At 47.0% G+C, this 18,644-nt stretch overlaps 1 protein-coding gene across 1 annotated transcript in view; it reads left to right on the top strand.

The window, feature by feature from the left end:
* Positions 1 to 3,525: 3,525 nt before the first annotated feature.
* LOC121546572 (glycerophosphoinositol inositolphosphodiesterase GDPD2-like) overlaps positions 3,526 to 18,644 on the top strand; it is a 29,785-nt gene continuing 14,666 nt past the window's right edge. The window contains exons 1-2 of the mRNA XM_041857824.2: positions 3,526 to 3,684; positions 6,480 to 6,783. Coding sequence (XP_041713758.2) covers positions 6,697 to 6,783 — 87 coding nt within the window. The 5' untranslated portion in view covers positions 3,526 to 3,684; positions 6,480 to 6,696. The remainder of the gene's footprint in view (positions 3,685 to 6,479; positions 6,784 to 18,644) is intronic.

The following is an 18,644-nucleotide window of genomic DNA, read 5'->3' as shown; positions in this document are numbered from 1 at the left end:
AACCATTTCCTTTCTCACTCACTTAACGCCACAGTTTTCCAAACACAAAAATGCCCACCACACCTTCCATCACAATACATCCACACATACCCACATACTGTGCCTTCTATGCCCTGAGACTCTTTCGCTTTTCACAACTGTGTCACATCCTATCACAGTAGTTAATTTCAGTTTCACTGGATACGTGTCTGCTTATAAAGCGTTGCTCACTTCCTGGTCAATGAATGTAGTATCACTCTTAGTTGTTCCTTGATGACACCCACACCGGTACGATCATGGAAGTGTTAGTAGATTGTCCTTCTCCAGCTACGTTGAGTGACAATGCAGTTGCTGCCTCGTCCATATTACTTTGGGAAGAAATTGGCAGAGGTGAAGGCTTTTCCCATTTTACATAACTGTCATTGTGGAGACACGTGGGATGCTTTCCTTTGCAGGTGTCACAGATGTGGCGATGACGACAGTCCTTTGCACTGTGACCAGGTTTCATGCAACCATAGCAAAGCTTATTTTCTTTCACATATTTCCGTCGCTCCTCCAGAGACTTGGTCATGAATTTAGAACATCCATGGAGCTGATGCTTGTTGTCCTGGCAAAACATACACAAAGGCCTTGCACTTCCTTTGGCTGACTTTTGATTCTCACTATCTGTGAATGTTTGAGTGCTGAGAACACTTGCCTTGTTCCTCTTGGTCTCCCTGACGTTTCGTTTCTCAGTGGTACATTCGGATGAACGGAGAGCATAGAAAGAAGTTATCGGATTGCAGGCAATCTCTGCTTCCATCGTCATAAAAGTAGCAAAGTCCTGGAAACTGGGGAACTCTTGACTATTATTCAAGGTTTGTGTAACTTGTCTGTTCCAGCGAGAAGCTGCCAGTGTCAGGCAGTTTTTGAACTAGCTTCTGATTCTCTTTACAGTCATTTAATATCTGAAGGCCTTTAACATGAGGTATAGCATCCTGACAGGCATTCAAAAAATCTGAAGGTCCTACGGTGTCCTTAGGTTGAATTTTTGGCCAGTTTGCAAGCCTTTTTCTAAATGCCCTTTGTATGACAAATGGCTGGCCATATCTATGGTTGAGTTTGTTCCACACGTCTTTGTAGGCCTCATCATCATTTCTGTAGAAAGTACCATCCACGGTCTTACGAGCTGGGCCACCCACGTACTTCTTAAGATAATAAAGCTTGTCAGCTGACGAGATGCTTCTTTGATCGATAAGTGACACAAATGAGGCTTTCCACTCAAGGAATTGAATTGGATCACAATTGAATACAAATGGCTCTGGCATTGGAAGTCGATTAAGGGCTATGCTATCTTGGAAGGCTTGAGCCAGAGAAGTCACATCCACATGAGGTGATGATGCTGGGGCATTGGAGGGTTGTTGGATGGTAGTTGGAGTAATGTTGTCAGCAGTTTGGAAGCTAGTTTCCTGTACTACCTCCTGGTTGTACGCCTCCAACCTGGCCCGAGCTGCCCTTACGTCTCTCTCAGGCCTCTGATCCTGTGTAGGGATGTATTTTGGAGTGGGATGAGATTGAAGAAGTTGGATGGAATGAGATTGAAGAAGTGAGATGGGTTTTCTTAGTTGACATGTTTAATTTAGTTTCTTATTCAATAAAGTGTCCAGCTGGTGGCGGTAATGTACCATTAACATTGGATGCCAACTGCCGTTGAACCCCCATCGAAGAAGAAGAAGAAGAAGAAGAAGAAGAAGCGTTTTTTCAGAGATTTGATTCTGGGCAGGCCAGATTACAGACTCACAGAAGACAATTTAGCTGAATACACAATATGGCAATATTCACAGGAGGTTTGCCTTAACAATGCAATTTCACAAGCAATATGCGGGTCAATACTTTATTGAATAGGGACTCGAGTCAAATTCCAATAACGTTACTAGCTCAGCCATTATTAGTAAAATCATTTTTCATGTTAGCAACAGCAACCTGTTCTGACATTTGTTGTTACTAGCTAGCTACGTTAGGCGGTGATGTCATTCTGACAAAATACTACAAGTGTAGCAAGTAAACTACAGATTACATGAAATGTTACAATGAATCCAAAACCTAAACAGTCATTTTATTTTCGTGGCATCTCGCTAGCTATAAATAGCAACAACAAAAACCTTACCAGGCTAAAAAGACATCTTCCCTTTCAAGCCACGCCCTGCTACCGTATTATAATAATCAATACAATGCATGCGCATGTGCACTTATGGAGCCCGCTGTGGTATGTAGGCTCCATACTAAGAGTATGAAAGTAGTCTACATAGAACCCAATTAAATATATGCAAGCATATTATATGTTTCATATTTATTTCGAATGTGGTCAAGTGCTCAGTTAAGATGCCGAGATTCAGTGTATGTGTCCATAACACCTGCTCCAGATATAAGATATCAGCCCATGTTGCTGTAGTACTTCAAGGTGTAGCCTAGCAGATGACTGTCTGATGTGAGAATAAATCATAATATCTCTGTAATTACATGTATTATGCCCCTATGCGATTCATAAAGTTCATATAGGCGTGTTCCCCAGTAGCCAGATGACCCCCATATTTAAAATACACCAATTAGGCTAAACTCAAAATATAAACTGAACAGCTATAGATTACATGCAATGGGCCTATCATCCTGTTATACCACCTGTGAAAAATCCAGGTGCCTTTTTCCTTTGTAGCCTACATGTTCATTTTGGCCAAGAGTAGATGAGCAAGTTATTTATGAGATGATTTCCAACAGAAATAGAGCATGGTTAGTTGCTGAAAGGGATTTAAGTCTCAGTAACAACTTCCACATGCCAGGTTAAAATCCTGCTCAGTTCCCTCAAACTTAATTGAACTGTTTAGGAACAGTAGAATTGAACTAAAGTTATGTATGAAATAGTGCAGACATCACACACAGAAGCCCTAACAGTGTTCTGATATTACAAATTACAAAATGACATATTGGTTTCCTTACCCTTTAAAAAGTCTATGGACAAGGTATAATAATAATAATATGCCATTTAGCAGACGCTTTTATCCAAAGCGATTTACAGTCATGTGTGCATACATTTTTACGCATGGGTGGTCCCGGGGATCGAACCCACTACCCTGGCGTTACAAGCGCCATGCTCTACCAATTGAGCTACAGAGGACCACACAGAGGTATGACAGCAATCCATGCTTTGTTAGCATGTGGAAACCGTGCCAGGGAAACTAAACCAAAGCATGGATTGTTGTCATACCTTGTCCATGGACTGCTTACAGGGTAAGGAAAACAATGTGTGGTTTTGTAATTTGGGTGAACTATCCCTATATAGGACTATCCATATATGAACTATCCATATATTTAGTACATTGATGAGTTAGGCTATGTGAAAAACTTCTCTGCCTCTACCCCCTACACATTCTAATTTGCCAATAGTCCTAAAAGTGCGCTGAAAGCAGGCTACGTGCGTTCGAGCGACTTGCCTCCCTCCGCCTACCCCTCCCGTTACTACTTTAGAAACTTGCACCCATTCATCTGATTCATTTACATTCCGGACACGGATTTCCACAAAGAACGGGAGAGGATGACAGAACAACAGGCACAGAAAAGAGGTAACGAAATATAGTGGACTGGACTAGAAAAAGTTGATGAACAGAACATCACCGGCTGTTACAGTGTTGCAACACTACAAGAGAGATGTACACATTCTGTGATCTATAGGTATGGTGCACCTCACTCCTCCAGCTTTTACTAGCCTATTGTATTTTAATGCGTTGTCAAATTAACTCAAATTGACTAGTAGATCTACATATTTCAACGAAATTGATTGACCAGGTTAAACACTGAGTTTGTATCAGGATTGAACTGAGATAGTTATTCATGCTCAATGGTAAGTTGTTTTTAAACTTTGGTCAAATGAGGAGAACATGTGAAATGTCCTGTAATTGTAGATAAAAAATAATTGATGTGGTTCTGATGCAGACAGACCACATTCTAAATAACAAAAATATATATTTTTTAATCACATCACTCAGTACGGGGTTCACCACAGAAAGGGTTCAATAGTAGGCTTTCTGACACTCACTTCTGTATGACATTTTATTACCTTTTTATGTCATCATGAGTGGGTTAACTAAATATTTTTAAAAGCATTAACTTGTTAAAATCCAGGACAGTTAAGCCACATCGAGTGATGCAATGGAAATTGACTTAAATGTGGTAACAGGACATTGTTTCAATAAATTGTGAGACATTTCATTCTATTTCCTGATTATGAAGTCAAGTTCTCATAAACTTGGAACAATCGGGTTTAGATCAAACTCGTCCCAATATGTCTCAACTTTCTCACCATCATAGTTTGAGAAAGTCATTATTGGTTAATATGATGACAACTCTCAAAACATAACATCTATTGTCATGACCCGGATCTTATGGATCATTACCACATTATAAATGTTGAAGTGAAATAGGGCAAGCATGATTCCATTTCAAAGTTCTATTTAGAAAGGTAGGTGATAAACATGTTGGAATCTTGGCTCAAACAAAAAATTATGAACCTTATCTGTTCTGATCAGTAACCCTTCCTTATTACCGGAATACCTGTCTACCTGTGCCTACCCTGGCCTACCTGCGCATCAAACAAACATTGATTGCTATGTAACTTTTTTGCCAAGTCCCAGAGCTTGATGTGTGCCAAGGTGTGTATCATGCCTTCTCACACTGGCAACACTGAGTTTGTCTTGGCCTTGACATTACTATTGTTAAGAGTAAATGGTACAGTATACATTGTTTCAGAAACAGAGATGCTATTGTCATCGCCCTGTTGTTTGTCAGATGGTTTTTATTTAATGTGTTTATTTATTCTTATTGTAATGGGGACATTTAAGATCACTAAAGTTCGTATTTAGTTTCGAGTGATCAACACAATGTTTAGCATTTGGGGATTTGGAATACACATTATTTCAAGTGTTCTGGTTGTGACACTCAGTGTGCGGGTTGATGGTCACAAGACTTGATACTAAATGTTATGGATTGTTCCTCAAATCTGTAGTGATTGACGCCAGACTGGATGTAAAAGGAGAACACACTGATTATTCAGCGTTGTATTGTATTAATGACGTACTGTGAAGACTGTGTGATTCTGTAGCAGCTGACAAAGTCTCTTTTTCAAGGGAGCCCTGGCCAAGAGGTGGTAGGTTTAAGGGAGTTTTCCACCCAGCATCCAGAAATTCACTTCTGTGACTACATTCTTAGACTGTAGATTTGTAGCATAGACATCTTACATTACACAATGGCAAAGCCTCTGGTTTCTTGCAGTAAAATCTGCTCAGATTTCTCTTCACTTTCACTTCTTTCCCGTTGTCGACCTGCTCAGACATGTTCCTGTGATCATATGGTTCTCCTCAATCCAACCTGATTTATAGAGAAGGGCTTTTCCTCAGCACAGAATACCTTCACACTGCATGTAATTAACATTTAGGATCCTATTTCATACTGGCCCCACTCTATAAGTGTTTACTTTTTCTTTCTTTCTTTTAAATACTTATTTAGGCTTATAGACTTCTGGACAAAATACCTATTCAAACCAAATCTGTCAGGTCTGAAGTTTGCTTAACACACCTCAACCCTTGACCAACAGTGGACACTTGTGGACAAAGTACCTATTCAAACAAAATGTGACAGGTCAGAAGTTTGCTTAACACACCTTAGCCCTTGACCAACAGTAGACATCTGATTATCTGATACATATTGATGGCGAATATCCAAAACAAATATGATAACTGACCAAGTAGATTTGGCTTGTTTTTACAATAGGCTAATAGCTATTCATGTTCAAGGAAAGCTCAACAAGGGTTCTAAGTTGATGGATTAACAGCTCATCCTTTAAAAAAGACTTGTCAGACTTTCCCCAAATGGATCAATAGATGGTCTAATGTCAATTTGCTTTACAATGTTGTAGAACCCTTTTAAACTTTACATGTGTTTTTATTTTGTTTTTGTTATGTGGGCACTGGGCACCATCCCCTAATTCGATAACATCACCCCAGTGAAGAAAATAAAGGGGGAAGCAGGTTTACATGTATCTGCCTCAGCCTGTTCACTGAATATTCTTCCCTCACCCCCCTCATCCATATTTTAGCTCTCTTTGTAGAGTACAATTTCAATATTGTGAAGGCTTAATGTCTTGGTTTCGTAAAAACAGGTTGCCAGTCCCCCAAGCGAATCCCCCGGTCAAGTCTACATCTCTGCGCAGCAACCCCCTGCTGACGATGAGCCCCCTCCTCCTCCTTCCTCTCCCTCCCTGCTCCCACGGAACGGAGGGTCTTATGGTGGGACTTCACTCTCAGACCTCTCTGTGGTACTCTCACAGAACCCTACAGGGTTGGCCATTGTCAGCTGGCCCCCAACATAGAAGCTCTAATCAGGAAGTTATTGAACATGGATGGCCCTAATTCTCACAGATATTCCCTCTTTATCCCCTCACTCTTTTTTCTCTCTCCTCCTACACTGTGTAGGTTTAGAGTGGTGAATCAGCCCACTGCAGAGCGGAGCCCCTCTCCTCACATACAGAGCTGCCAGACAAGGTGTTCTCCAGGAGTGTTGTCCCCCCCACCACTCTATCCAGCCCCTAAAGGCTGAGAGGATCAGATAATTACACAACAGGACAGACATGATCCACACTCCTCTGGACAGGATATCCTTTTAGTTTACAGTAAATGAGGAGGGGAGGTGATGATGTCAGAGGACAGCTGTGGCCGAATATGCTGCATCGGAATGTACAGCTGCAACTGGAGGCACCCCAGTGAGAGGAAACAAAAAGTGAGTACTGTTCTGGACCCAGATTTGTATTGTTGTGTAGAATATACAGTCGTGGTCAAAAGTTTTGAGAATGACACAAGTATTGGTCTTCACAAAGTTCGCTGCTTCAGTGTTATGAGATATTTTTGTCAGATGTTACTATGGTATACTGAAGTATAATTACAAGCATTCCATAAGTGTCAAAGGCTTTTATTGACAATTACATTAAGTTTATGCAAAGAGTCAATATTTGCAGTGTTGACCCTTCTTTTTCAAGACCTCTGCAATCCGCCCTGGCATGCTGTCAATTAACTTCTGGGCCACATCCTGACTGATGGCAGCCCATTCTTGCATAATTAATGCTTGGAGTTAGTCAGAATTTGTGGGTTTTTGTTTGTCCACCCGCCTCTTGAGGATTGACCACAAGTTCTCAATGGGATTAAGGTCTGGGGAGTTTCCTGGCCATGGACCCAAAATGTCAATGTTTTGTTCCCAGAGCCACTTAGTTATCACTTTTGCCTTATGGCAAGGTGCTCCATCATGCTGAAAAAGGCATTGGTCGTCACCAAACTGTTCTTGGATGGTTGGGAGATGTGTTGGTACCATTCTTTATTCATGGCTGTGTTCTTAGGCCAAATTGTGAGTGAGCCCACTCCCTTGGCTGAGAAGCAACCCCACAGATGAATGGTCTCAGGATGCTTTACTGTTGGCATGACACAGGACTGATGGTAGCGCTCACCTTGTCTTCTCCGGACAAGGTGTTTTCCGGATGCCCCAAACAATCGGAAAGGGGATTCATCATAGAAAATGACTTTACCCCAGGCCTCAGCAGTCCAATCCCTGTACCTTTTGCAGAATATCAGTCTGTCCCTGATGTTTTTCCTGGAGAGAAGAGGCTTCTTTGCTGCACTTCTTGACACCAGGCCATCCTCCAAAAGTCTTCGCCTCACTGTGCGTGCAGATGCACTCACACCTGCCTGCTGCCATTCCTGAGCAAGCTCTGCACTGGTGGTGCCCCGATCCCGCAGCTGAATCAACTTTAGGAGACGGTCCTGGCGCTTGCTGGACTTTCTTGGGCGCCCTGACGCCTTCTTCACAACAATTGAACCTCTCTCCTTGAAGTTCTTGATGATCCGATAAATGGTTGATTTAGGTGCAATCTTACTAGCAGCAATATCCTTGCCTGTGAAGCAATGATGACGGCACGTGTTTCCTTGCAGGTAACCATGGTTAACAGAGGAAGAACAATGATTTCAAGCACCACCCTCCTTTTAAAGCTTCCAGTCTGTTATTCTAACTCAATCAGCATGACAGAGTGATCTCCAGCCTTGTCCTCGTCAACACTCTCACCTGTGTTAACGAGATAATCACTGACATGATGGCAGCTAGTCCTTTTGTGGCAGGGCTGAAATGTAGTGGAAATGGATTAAGTTCATTTTCATGGCAAATAGGGACATTGCAATTAATTGCAATTCTTCTGATCACTCTTCATGACATTCTGGAGTATATGAAAATTGCCATCATACTAACTGTAAGTCGCTCCGGATAAGAGCGTCTGCCAAATGACCAAAATGCAAATGCAAATCAAAACTGAGGCAGCAGACTTTGTGAAAATTAGTATTTGTGTCATTCTCAAAACTTTTGACCACGACTGTAGCTATAGGACATACATTAAGACAATTACAATTTTTGGTACTAACTTCTCTTCATTACCATCATTATCCTCAAATTTGGATTATATACTGTAATTCCATGTAGTTGTTTTAGTGACTTTTCCTAGGTGAGTCAGAGTTACAATTGGCCTACAAGGAAATGTTGTAATGGCTCATCATTGTCATCCTCATCTTCGTCATCATCATCATCCAGCAGCAGCAGTCACTGAGGCATTGAGCTTATACCTGCTCTACAGTTCAATCTAACTTGACAAAATCCTCAAAGTGATTATAACGGATTAACATTCCATTGCACAGCATTCAGTGGACGGATGAGGATTTTCCCCTTTATAAACTCACTGTGAGTGTATAATAGGAAGCCTGTATTCCTAGGCCAGTGAGATGTGGATGAATGTTATTGGAGAGGCATCCATACATTCAGCCTGTTGTGTAAATAAGAGCGGGATAATTGGGAGGAGGAAGATTGTGGAGCATGTGAATGTGTGCTAGGATTAATTGCTGGACTGAACTCACAGGATCCTACAGGCTGGGTAAAAGGTGATCTGGGACAGGACTACAAAGGGGACAAACCATTAGTGTCTAAGGGGAGGGGGGTTTCTGTTTGGACGCAATTGAGGGTGGGTGGATGGTGGATGCTGGTGTGTTTGATGACTGTATTGATTCCCCATAAGTGTGGTGGAATGGAACAGCAGGCGAAACCAAACATGAAGAGGCGTTGGAGTGACTCAGACAGTCCTGGGGGAGCTAACCCCTGAGCCCCTTAGAATCACCACATGTACAGTGTACATACACACACACACACACTCACACAAACACACACTTTTTGGGTCGACCAGCCATACAAGAACACTCAGAGAATATGTATTTCTAAACCATAGCTAGGGGTTATATATACAGTGCGTTCTGAAAGTATTCAGACCCCTTGACTTTGTCCCCATTTTGTTACGTTACAGCCTTATTCTAAAACTGATTAAATAGTTTTGTTTCCTCATCAATCTACACACAATACCCTATAACGACAAAACAAAAACAGGTTTTTAGAAATTTTTGCAAATGTATATTTTTTACTGAAATATCACATTTACATAAGTACTCAGACCCTTTACTCAGTACTTTGTTGAAGCACCTTCGGCAGCGATTACAGCCTCGAGTCCTCTTGGGTATGACGCTACAAGCTTGGCACGCCTGTATTTGGGGAGTTTCTCCCATTCTTCTCTGCAGTTCCTCTCAAGCTCTATCAGGTTGGATGGGGAGCTTCGCTGCACAGCTATTTTCAGGTCTCTCCAGAGATGTTTGATTCGGTTCAAGTCCGGGCTCTGGCTGGGCCACTCAAGGACATTCAGAGACTTGTCCCGAAGCCGCTCCTGCGTTGTCTTGGCTGAGTGCTTAGGGTCGTTGTCCTGTTGCAAGGTGAACCTGTTTTTGTTTTGTCATTATGGGGTATTGTGTAGATTGATGGGGAAATGTTTTTATTTAATCTATTTTAGAATAAGGCTGTAACGTAACAAAATGTGGAAAAAGGGAAGGGGTCTGAATACTTTCCGAATGCAAATTTATTAAAATTAAAAAATAGAAATACTTTATTTACAGTGAGGAAAAAAAGTATTTAGTCAGCCACCAATTGTGCAAGTTCTCCCACTTAAAAAGATGAGAGAGGCCTGTAATTTTCATCATAGGTACACGTCAACTATGACAGACAAAATTTACAAATTATGGTGGAAAATAAGTATTTGGTCAATAACAAAAGTTTCTCAATACTTTGTTATATACCCTTTGTTGGCAATGACACAGGTCAAACGTTTTCTGTAAGTCTTCACAAGGTTTTCACACACTGTTGCTGGTATTTTGGCCCATTCCTCCATGCAGATCTCCTCTAGAGCAGTGATGTTTTGGGGCTGTCGCTGGGCAACACGTACTTTCAACTCCCTCCAAAGATTTTCTATGGGGTTGAGATCTGGAGACTGGCTAGGCCACTCCAGGACCTTGAAATGCTTCTTACGAAGCCACTCCTTCGTTGCCCGGACGGTGTGTTTGGGATCATTGTCATGCTGAAAGTGTCACGGTTCAGACAGACGACAAGAGGACCACAATTGCGTCACACCAGAAAGTTTATTTAAACTTAAGGGGAAAGGGATGTAGGGAGTGAGTGAAGGCTCCAGGGGTTATCCTGTCCGATGTGCTGGGTCTGTGCCTCCCCCCAGTGGCAGCGATGCGTCCGATGACGCCGGTGGTTGGTGGTCCAGAAGTCCTGGGGGGGGGGAGGAAACACAGACACAACGGGGCGGAATGAAACCAGGCAGCAGTACAGTTCAAGGGAAATCCAAAATACGTAGTAGCAAGGCAGAAGGCTGGTCAGAGTTACCGGGATTGAAGAGTAGTCAGGAGTCGTAATGGCAGAAGCAGGTCTGGATCTCCTGAGGCAGAAGAGTATCCAAAAACCAGGCAGGTCCGGGGTCACAAAACCAGGGTGAGCCAGAAGCGCGAGCAAACAGGTTCCGGGTGTGAGCTTTGCAGACGATCTGACACAGGAGAGCTGAAAGACAGGGCTATAAATACTGGGAGAGGTTAGTGGGTAATGCAGCGCAGCTGGCAGAGTAATTAGAGCCGAGCAGAGCAGGGACAGGTGGAGCTAGTTAGGCTGAGTAGAGAGAGAGTGGTGAGCAGAGTGGAAACAACTTAAGGTGGTAACCCAGTGGAGTGAGAGGGCTCATGACAGAACCCCCCAAGGGACGGCCCCAGAAGTCCCAAGAGCAACACCACGCCGGGCGGGAGGAGGGGAGCCGGAGGAGGGCTAGAACTCCTCCGAACGGTCCGAGCGAACGTCCTCATCCTCGGAGGAAGCCGGAGGGCCGTGGTCGGGAGATGGGACAGGTCCCGAGACAGGATCAGGCACAGGACAGGAAGCCGAGCGGGCAGGACGGTTAGAGACCCCTCTGGGGCGGCCCCTACGGATTGCAGGTTGATCAGGATGCCGTTGGTGGAAAGCGGTGATGAGAGTCCTATCCACAATCCGACTAGCTGGCACCCAGGTCCTTTCCTCAGGTCCATAGCCCTCCCAGTCAATGAGGTACTGGAGACCCCTACCCCTCCGTCTGGACCGAAGCAGGCGGCGGACGGTGTAAACCAGACCACCATCGACGAGCCGTGGAGGAGGAGGACAAGGCGCAGCAGGGACCAGCGGACTCCTGGGCACAGGCAGGGGCTGCAGCAATCCGGCTGGGGGGCTGGCAGGACGACTTGTGTTGGTTGCAGATGGGGCAGGCTTGGACGAATTCCCGTACATCCTTCCTCAGAGAGGGCCACCAGAACCTCTGGGCGAGCAGGTTGTAAGTGCGGGTGGAGCCAGGGTGACAAGCTAGGCGGGAGTCATGTCCCCACTGAACGACCTGGGACCTCAGGTCTTCGGGGACAAAAAGGCGGTCAGCTGGGCAAGTGCTGGGACCTGGCTGGTTACGGAGAGCCTCCAGCACCTGTTCCTCAACAGCCCAGGTCAGAGCTGCAACGATGCAGGGACTTGGCAGAATCGACACAGGGTCCTTGGAGGGGTCAGGAGCGGAGTTAGTAGGTACTGGCCGAGGGGGGTAGTGCGGCGGCAAGCAGGCAGGTTCGGTGGCAGTCCTCTCCCCACTCCCTGATCACCCCGGTCACCCAGTCGAGCTGAGGGTTGTGCCGGGCGGAGCCATGGGTAACCCAGGATGAGGGGTTGGCCTGGAGAGGGGAGCAGGTGAAACTGGATAGTTTCTTGATGGTTTCCGGACAGACCCATCGAGACCGGGGCCGTGACATGAGTGACCGATCCGAGTAAGTGTCCGTCCAGTGCCCGGGCAGGAATAGGAGGTGTCAAACGGAGGTTCTCCAGTCCCAGTTGGCGTGCCAGCTTGATGTCCATTATGTTGGCTTCGGCGCCAGAATCCACCAGAGCAGCCAGGGTGTGAGTTGAGTCAGGGAGGCGGAGGTGAACTTGCAGCAGGGGTTTGCGGTCGGAGGACTGGATGGTCATTGAACTCAACCGGACTCCCCCTATGCCCGGTGAGCTTCGGCCCTTTAAAGGGCAGGTTACCACACGATGTCCATCACCTCCACAATAGAGGCAGAGGTTTGAGGTGACGCGTCGCTGGCGCTCTGCAGGAGTGAGAGAGGCTCGCCCAATCTCCATAGGCTCAGACTGATCAAGCTGAACTGGATGAGTGGCAGTAGATGACAGGAGCCCAGTCGGATCTCTCCGAATGCCGGTAGTAGGTGGACCTTGGCGCCCCCCTCTCACGACGACGGGTCTGTATCCCTCTGTCGATCCTGACAGTCAGTGCGATGGCTTCATCAAGAGTGGAAGGCAGTTCATGGGAGACCAACTCGTCCTTGATATAGTCAGCCAAACTATGGAAGAACGCGTCCACCAACGATGGTGTGTTCCAAGAACTTCGTCTAGCCAGGGTTCGGAAGTCGATGGAATGGTCTGCGACTGTACGTCTGCCTTGTCGAATACTGAACAGTTCACGAGACGCCTCTGCGGTTGGTGAATCCAGGTCAAACACCTTCAGCATCTCCTCGGCAAACCGGTCGAAGGTTGCACATGCGGGGGTTTGACGTTCGAACTCTGCTGTTCCCCAGAGTCGAGCTCGGCCCGTCAGGTGAGTGATGGCATACCCAACCTTAGCCCCCTCCGTGGCGAAGGTCCTTGGCTGCAAGGAGAACTGAAGTCGGCAGCTAGTCAGGAATGGCCGGACCTGGGTAGAATCGCCGTTGAACCGCTCGGGGTTTCCAATCTTGGGTTCCGGAGCAGCGGCTGCAATGACCGGGGCAGGTAACTCGGGGGCAGGGCTGGTGGGCAGACTGGCTGGGGTCAGGTTGGTGAGGAGTTGAATGATCATGGCGAGTTGTTGTTGCTGCTGCTGGGACTGCTGCTGGTGCTGTTGGAACTGCTGATGCTGTTGGTAGCCGGCCTGAAGCAGAGAGGTGATGTCGCCGCTCATGCGGCCTAGCTCTCTCTCAGTGTGTTCCAGGCGTAGCATGGCGGTGGGTTGCTCAGGTTCTTCGGTTTCCATGTCGGGGGAAGTGTGCGCTGAGTCCATAATGGTCAGATCGTACTGTCACGGTTCAGACAGACGACAAGAGGACCACAATTGCGTCACACCAGAAAGTTTATTTAAACTTAAGGGGAAAGGGATGTAGGGAGTGAGTGAAGGCTCCAGGGGTTATCCTGTCCGATGTGCTGGGTCTGTGCCTCCCCCAGTGGCAGCGATGCGTCCGATGACGCCGGTGGTTGGTGGTCCAGAAGTCCTGGGGGGAGGAAACACAGACACAACGGGGCGGAATGAAACCAGGCAGCAGTACAGTTCAAGGGAAATCCAAAATACGTAGTAGCAAGGCAGAAGGCTGGTCAGAGTTACCGGGATTGAAGAGTAGTCAGGAGTCGTAATGGCAGAAGCAGGTCTGGATCTCCTGAGGCAGAAGAGTATCCAAAAACCAGGCAGGTCCGGGGTCACAAAACCAGGGTGAGCCAGAAGCGCGAGCAAACAGGTTCCGGGTGTGAGCTTTGCAGACGATCTGACACAGGAGAGCTGAAAGACAGGGCTATAAATACTGGGAGAGGTTAGTGGGTAATGCAGCGCAGCTGGCAGAGTAATTAGAGCCGAGCAGAGCAGGGACAGGTGGAGCTAGTTAGGCTGAGTAGAGAGAGAGTGGTGAGCAGAGTGGAAACAACTTAAGGTGGTAACCCAGTGGAGTGAGAGGGCTCATGACAGAAAGACCCAGCCACGTTTCATCTTCAATGCCCTTGCTGATGGAAGGAGGTTTTCACTCAAAATCTCACGATACATGGCCCCATTCATTCTTTCCTTTACACGGATCAGTCGTCCTGGTCCCTTTGCAGAAAAACAGCCCCAAAGCATGATGTTTCCACCCCCATGCTTCACAGTAGGTATGGTGTTCTTTGGATGCAACTCAGCATTCTTTGTCCTCCAAACACGACGAGTTGAGTTTTTACCAAAAAGTTCTATTTTGGTTTCATCTGACCATATGACATTCTCCCAATCCTCTTCTGGATCATCCAAATGCACTCTAGCAAACTTCAGACGGGCCTGGACATGTACTGGCTTAAGCAGGGGGACACGTCTGGCACTGCATGATTTGAGTCCCTGGCGGCGTAGTGTGTTACTGATGGTAGGCTTTGTTACTTTGGTCCCAGCTCTCTGCAGGTCATTCACTAGGTCCCCCTGTGTGGTTCTGGGATTTTTGCTCACCGTTCTTGTGATCATTTTGACCCCACGGGGTGAGATCGAGGGAGATTATCAGTGGTCTTGTATGTCTTCCATTTCCTAATAATTGCTCCCACAGTTGATTTCTTCAAACCTAGCTGCTTACCTATTGCAGATTCACTCTTCCCAGCCTGGTGCAGGTCTACAATTTTGTTTCTGGTGTCCTTTGACAGCTCTTTGGTCTTGGCCATAGTGGAGTTTGGAGTGTGACTGTTTGAGGTTGTGGACAGGTGTCTTTTATTTACATTTTACATTTTAGTCATTTAGCAGACGCTCTTATCCAGAGCGACTTACAGGAGCAATTAGGGTTAAGTGCCTTGCTCAAGGGCACATTTACGTCATTTAGCAGACGCTCTTATCCAGAGCGACTACAAATTGGTGCATTCACCCTATAGCCAGTGGGATAACCACTTTACAATTATACTTTTTTTTTTTTTTTTTTGGGGGGGGGGGGGGGGGGGGGTAGAAGGATTACTTTATCCTATCCCAGGTGTTCCTTAAAGAGGTGGGGTTTCAAATGTCTCCGGAAGGTGGTGAGTGACTCCGCTGTCCTGGCGTCGTGAGGGAGCTTGTTCCACCATTGGGGTGCCAGAGCAGCGAACAGCTTTGACTGGGCTGAGCGGGAACTATGCTTCCGCAGAGGAAGGGGAGCCAGCAGGCCAGAGGTGGATGAACGCAATGCCCTCGCCTGGGTGTAGGGACTGATCAGAGCCTGAAGGTACGGAGGTGCCGTTCCCCTCACTGCTCCATAGGCAAGCACCATGGTCTTGTAACGGATGCGAGCTTCAACTGGAAGCCAGTGGAGTGTGCGGAGGAGGGGGGTGACGTGAGAGAACTTGGGAAGGTTGAACACCAGACGGGCTGCGGCATTCTGGATGAGTTGTAGGGGTTTAATGGCACAGGCAGGGAGCCCAGCCAACAGCGAGTTGCAGTAATCCAGACGGGAGATGACAAGTGCCTGGATTAGGACCTGTGCCGCTTCCTGTGTAAGGCAGGGTCGTACTCTCCGAATGTTGTAGAGCATGAACCTGCAGGATCGGGTCACCGCCTTGATGTTGGCGGAGAACGACAGGGTGTTGTCCAGGGTCACACCAAGGCTCTTCGCACTCTGGGAGGAGGACACAACGGAGTTGTCAACCGTGATGGCGAGATCATGGAACGGGCAGTCCTTCCCCGGGAGGAAGAGCAGCTCCGTCTTGCCAGAGTTCAGCTTGAGGTGGTGATCCGTCATCCATACTGATATGTCGGCCAGACATGCAGAGATGCGATTCGCCACCTGGTTATCAGAAGGGGGAAAGGAGAAGATTAGTTGTGTATCATCAGCGTAGCAATGATAGGAGAGGCCATGTGAGGATATGACAGAGCCAAGTGACTTGGTGTATAGGGAGAAAAGGAGAGGGCCTAGAACTGAGCCCTGAGGGACACCAGTGGTGAGAGCACGTGGTGCGGAGACAGCTTCTCGCCACGCCACTTGGTAGGAGCGACCGGTCAGGTAGGACGCAATCCAGGAGTGAGCCGCGCCGGAGATGCCCAGCTCGGAGAGGGTGGAGAGGAGGATCTGATGGTTCACTGTATCAAAGGCAGCAGACATGTCTAGAAGGACAAGAGCAGAGGAGAGAGAGTTAGCTTTAGCAGTGCGGAGAGCCTCCGTGACACAGAGAAGAGCAGTCTCAGTTGAATGACCAGTCCTGAAACCTGACTGGTTTGGATCAAGAAGGTCATTCTGAGAGAGATAGCAAGAGAGTTGGCTAAAGACGGCACGCTCAATAGTTTTGGAAAGAAAAGAAAGAAGGGATACTGGTCTGTAGTTGTTGACATCAGTGGGATCGAGTGTTGGTTTTTTTGAGAAGGGGTGCAACTCTCGCTCTCTTGAAGACGGAAGGGACATGGCCAGCGGTCAAGGATGAGTTGATCAGCGAGGTGAGGTAGGGGAGAAGGTCACCGGAGATGGTCTGGAGAAGAGAGGAGGGGATGGGGTCAAGCGGGCAGGTTGTTGGGCGGCCTGCAGTCACTAGTCGCAAGATTTTATCTGGAGAGAGAGGGGAGAAAGAAGTCAAAGCATAGGGTAGGGCAGTGTGAGCAGGACCAGCAGTGTCATTAGACTTAACAAACGAGGATCGGATGTCGTCAACCTTCTTTTCAAAGTGGTTGACAAAGTCATCCACAGAGAGAGAGGAGGGGGGGAGGATTCAGCAGTGAGGAGAATGTGGCAAAGAGCTTCCTAGGGTTAGAGGCAGATGCTTGGAATTTAGAGTGGTAGAAAGTGGCCTTAGCAGCAGAAACAGATGAAGAAAATGTAGAGAGGAGGGAGTGAAAAGATGCCAGGTCGGCAGGGAGTTTAGTTTTCTTCCATTTCCGCTCAGCTGCCCGGAGCTCTGTTCTGTGAGCTCGCAATGAGTCATCAAGCCACAGAGCTGGAGGGGAGGACCGAGCCGGCCGGGAGGATAGGGGACACAGGGAGTCAAAGGATGCAGAAAGGGAGGAGAGGAGGTTTGAGGAGGCAGAATCAGGAGATTGGAGGGAGAAGGATTGAGCAGAGGGAAGAGATGATAGGATGGAAGAGGAGAGAGTAGTGGGAGAGAGAGAGCGAAGGTTGCGGCGGCGCGTTACCATCTGTGTAGGGGCAGAGTGAGTAGTGTTGGAGGAGAGCGAGAGAGAAAAGGATACAAAGTAGTGGTCGGAGACATGGAGGGGAGTTGCAGTGAGATTAGTAGAAGAGCAACATCTAGTAAAGATGAAGTCAAGCGTATTGCCTGCCTTGTGAGTGGGGGGATGGTGAGAGGGTGAGGTCAAAAGAGGAGAGGAGTGGAAAGAAGGAGGCAGAGAGAAATGAGTCAAATGTAGACGTGGGGAGGTTGAAATCCCCCAAGACTGTGAAGGGTGAGCCATCCTCAGGAAAGGAACTTATCAAGGCGTCAAGCTCATTGATGAACTCTCCAAGGGAACCTGGAGGGCGATAGATGACAAGGATATTAAGCTTAAATGGGCTAGTGACTGTGACAGCGTGGAATTCAAATGAGGAGATAGACAGATGGGTTAGGGGAAAAATTGAGAATGACCACTTGGGAGAGATGAGGATTCCTGTGCCACCACCCCTCTGACCAGATGCTCTCGGGGTATGCGAGAACACATGGTCAGACGAGGAGAGAGCAGTAGGAGTAGCAGTGTTTTCAGTGGTAATCCATGTTTCCGTCAGTGCCAGGAAGTCGAGGGACTGGAGGGTGGCATAGGCTGGGATGAAGTCAGCCTTGTTGGCGGCAGAACGGCAGTTCCAGAGGCTGCCTGAGACCTGGAACTCCAGGTGTGTGGTGCGTGCAGGGACCACCAGGTTAGAGAGGCAGCAGCCACGCGGTGTGAGGCGTTTGTGTAGCCTGTGCGGAGAGGAGAGAACAGGGATAGGCAGAGGCATAGTTGACAGGCTGCAGCAGATGGCTACAATAATGCAGAGGAGATCGGGATGAAATGAACTAAACATCAGGGAAAGGAGAGAGCAGGCCTCCCTCACCAAAAAAAAAATATATATATATAACTCTCCCAACTTCCACCTCAGAAACTATAATTGTTTCACTGAACCACCCGAGTAAAACTCTCCCAACTTCCACTTTAGAAATTAGAATTGTTGTAAACTACAGCAGACTGTTATCAGTAGCTGTAATTAAGTACAGCAGCTACCAACCACCTAACGTTAATGCCTCGGATGAGGTTAGAAAAACAGCTGAATGGTAGCAGCTAGCTGGCTCAATCACAGGTACTCTTAAGCATGAAATAACATTGGAAACAATTAACCATAGTTGCAAAAAGTTACCAGTAGCTACCCGCTAGCTAGCTAGCTTTGTTGGTCCAAGTAGTGGGTAGGCTAGCCTCGTGCTTCGCCGGAGTCCGCCGAATACAGTCCTTACCTACAATAATTACCTACAATAACCTTCAATAACTACCTGAGTAAGCTACCTATAAT

This window comes from Coregonus clupeaformis, chromosome 3 (genome assembly GCF_020615455.1).
Source record: "Coregonus clupeaformis isolate EN_2021a chromosome 3, ASM2061545v1, whole genome shotgun sequence".
In the NCBI taxonomy this organism is placed as follows: Eukaryota; Metazoa; Chordata; class Actinopteri; order Salmoniformes; family Salmonidae; genus Coregonus; species Coregonus clupeaformis.
Note: the sequence above shows the minus strand (reverse complement) of the source record. Positions and strands in the feature narration are given on the sequence as shown.